This window comes from Vombatus ursinus, unplaced genomic scaffold, assembly GCF_900497805.2.
Source record: "Vombatus ursinus unplaced genomic scaffold, bare-nosed wombat genome assembly UNPS02015411.1, whole genome shotgun sequence".
Lineage (NCBI taxonomy): Eukaryota > Metazoa > Chordata > Mammalia > Diprotodontia > Vombatidae > Vombatus > Vombatus ursinus.
In genome coordinates this window covers 1,589,778-1,593,022 of record NW_020955189.1, presented here as the reverse complement: position 1 = coordinate 1,593,022, position 3,245 = coordinate 1,589,778, and the positions used below count along the sequence as shown (strand labels likewise).

Here is a 3,245-nt window from a genome sequence, read left to right as displayed (position 1 = left end):
ACAAAGCAGCCAATACACAGTATAAATAGGAGGTAAGAGGGCTTGGGGGGCTTCTTGTAGGAGGGGGGATTTTAGTTGGGACTTCAAGGAAGCCAGGGAGGTCAGTGGTCAGAGCAGAGAAGGGAAAGTGTTCCAGGCATGGAGGACAGCCAGAGAGCTGAACGATGGAAGGTCTCTGGAGGGCTTGGAATGCCAAGCAGAACATTTGGTATTTGATCCCGGAGGCGTTAAGGAGCCACTGGGGTTTGTTGAGAAGGGTGTGTGTGTGTGACATAATCAGATTTGCACTTGGCTGAATGGAGGATGGTCTGGAGAGGGGAGAGACTCGAAGCAGGCAGAACCCCCAGCAGCCACTGCAGGTGTCCAGGTGTGAGGTGATGAGGGTCTGCACCAGGGTGGGGGCAGGGGCAGAGGAGGGAAGAGGATGTATTGGTGAGATGCTGCAGAGATGGAAGGACAGGTCTTGGCATGTCCTAGCCACCGGGTTGGGGTTCCTTCCCTGGCGTGGGCACAGGATCCAGGTCTTGAAGCTTAGTAGCGTGTGCAGAAACGTGGGCCAAGACTACCCTCTGTCCCAGGGAGGCTTAGAAAATGGGGCCAGCAGTTGGTCAGAAAATGATCTGAGGATTTGAGTGGATGTGGAGAGAGGCAATATGATGTGGGGCTGTCTTACAGAAGGCAGAGCTCTCAGGACTGAGGAGGTGATGCTAATCCCTCAGGCCACGCTCAGTCCTGTGGTCAGTTCTGGGAGGCATGACTTAATATAGCGGTCATTACCAAACTGCCTCCCAGGAAACCAAAGGGAGCCTGGGTGAGAGATGATAGGTGTCCTGGGGGATGAGCCACCCAAGACGTTTCTTTCCCAAGGCAGCTGGGCTGCTTGTCCTTCCTTCTCAGAGGACCAAAATGATATCATGATGTTGGAGTCAAGGTCCAGCGTGTCTGACTGTGGTTGATCAGAACAATATGAGCTCGGAAGGCTCTACCACAGGTCGGGCACAAATGGCTCATGTGAACATTTGGGGTGGATTCTCTAAATTTGTGCATCTTGCATTTCTTTTGAGCTCCTTCGATTCTGCTCTGCTCAGAGCACAGCCCCTCCTCTGATGAGGGCACGCCATGCTGGGCGGTCCTGTGCCAGTGTCTCCTATGTCTCACAATCAATTCCAAAGTTCTTAAGAGGGTCCTTGAGAGTGTCCTTGTATCGCTTCTTCTGGCCCCCATGGGAGCACCTGCCTTGGGTGAGTTCTCTGTAAAATAGTCTTTTTGGCAAGTGTACATTTGACATTCAAACAACGTGGCCAGCCCATTGGAGTTATGCTCTCTGAAGCAGAGATTGAATGCTTCGATTTAGTTTGAGAAAGAACCTCAGTGTCTGGTCTCTTATCCTGCCAGGTGATCTTCAGAATCTTCGTAGGACTGAAGCACTTCCAAATGGAAGTGATTCAGTTTCCTGGCATGGTGCTGGTAGACTGTCCAAGTTTCACAGACATTTAACAATGAGGTCAGCACAACAGCTCTGTAGACCTTCAGTTTGGCAGTCAGTCTAATACCTCTTTTATTCCATATTTTCCTTTGGAGTCTCCTAAACACAGAGCTAGTTCTGGCAATGTGTACATCACCCTCATTATCAATGTGTGAATCCCAGGAAAATATACTGCCAAGGTGAGTGAACTTACCTACAATTGTAAAGCCTGGAATTCCCCCACCTAGGGATTTCTACATCTCTCCCTCTCCACACAGTGAAACAAGTTTGTTACCAAAGGAAAAGGCCAAGGAGCTCCATATTGATCAATTGAGTTACTTACATTAAGAGCCAGTATAATGGATTCCTGCCAAGAGTTCAGATAATCAGCAATCCATGGTGAGTAGCCAGGCAGTTCAGTGGATCCTGACAAAGAACCCAAAAAATCCCCGTGGTAATTATAGAAAACAGACAAAGAGAGGAGGAGCTAGAGAGTGCATGACTGCTGATTGGGAGATATTTTTGGTTTTCTGCTTAGAATGAGCTTGAGCATTAGGTCAGTGTTACGCCCAAACATAAGTTTGTGTATTGATCATGTACCAGTCACGATATTTTTGTTATGGCTTTCATAGGTCATAGTATTTTAAGTTACGACTCAATGTCTAAGTTATGATTCAGTATTTAAGTTATGATTTTAACAGATCACCATGTCTGGGCTTCTACCTTTCATAGAGTTTAAGTTTTTAATGGCTTTTCTGTTATTACTGTATTTTGTAGCTTTTTCCCAATGGGGACCCACAACAGTATTCCAGACTTCTCCATTTGCTGTAACAGATGGTTCCACATATGGATGGTGTGGTGCTGGCTGATGGATCACCTGTGTTTTCATGGTGCTAATTGTTAGGCCAGAATTAGCACAAGCAGCAGAGAACTGATCCATACTTTATAGCATCTCATCCCCAGAGGCTGCATTGAGTACATAATCACGTGCACAAAAAGTCACACACCAACTATCCCTCCACTTTAGTTGTAGCTTGTAGTCTTTTCAAGTTAAGTAATTTACCATCAGTGTGGTAGCTGATGCTGATGCTTTTTCGTCTTCATTGAAATGTCGGACAATATTGCTGAAAACCAGGCTTTTGGGAGGAAGGGTGTAGACCTCCATCGGCACTGACATTCAGCTGGGACCATCCCTGGAGAGAACTGTGGTTGCTGGGACAAGGATCTGAAGGTGGGGACAGGCAGAGCACTGGAGGGGTTGGGATAGATGGGCAGCCTCTGTGAAATCTGCCAGGTCAAATGAGATTGAGGGAGAAGGGATGTTAGCTTCTGGAGCTAAACTTGTCTCTGAATGCTTGATGAGGCCATCTCAACCACCTTCCAACCCTTGGGCAGACAGAGGGTGAAGGAGCAGACGGGCTTGCTTAGAATTGTCTGACCAGGTTTCAATCAGTCACATGACCATTACAAAGTGACTTGTCTACACCTCATGAATGAGACTGGCCACTAATGGGTGAGGAGACCCCAAATGCAGAGATGGGGTCCAAGAGGAAAGATGATTTTTCTAACTTGGCCATTTTTAGCATGTCTCAGGTCATCCTCCTGGGTCTACAAACTGGTGACCCCCCCCCCCCAGCAGCACCCTCCAAGCTCCTGCCAGGGGAAAAGTCGTGCTTGAGCTTACACACAGTGACCACCCTCTGCTACAGCCTCTGGGCTGGTGGCCCAAGCTGCCCGTGTACACACCACCTCCCAACGCTCCTCCAGCTAGTTAACAGCC

General features: G+C 48.2%; 1 protein-coding gene across 1 annotated transcript in view; it reads right to left on the bottom strand.

The window, feature by feature from the left end:
* SDF2L1 (stromal cell derived factor 2 like 1) overlaps nucleotides 1-2,630 on the bottom strand; it is a 15,489-nt gene extending 12,859 nt beyond the window's left edge. The window contains exon 1 of the mRNA XM_027847500.1: nucleotides 2,529-2,630. Within this exon, the coding sequence (XP_027703301.1) occupies nucleotides 2,529-2,630 (102 nt within the window). The remainder of the gene's footprint in view (nucleotides 1-2,528) is intronic.
* Between the last annotated feature and the right edge of the window lie 615 nt (nucleotides 2,631-3,245).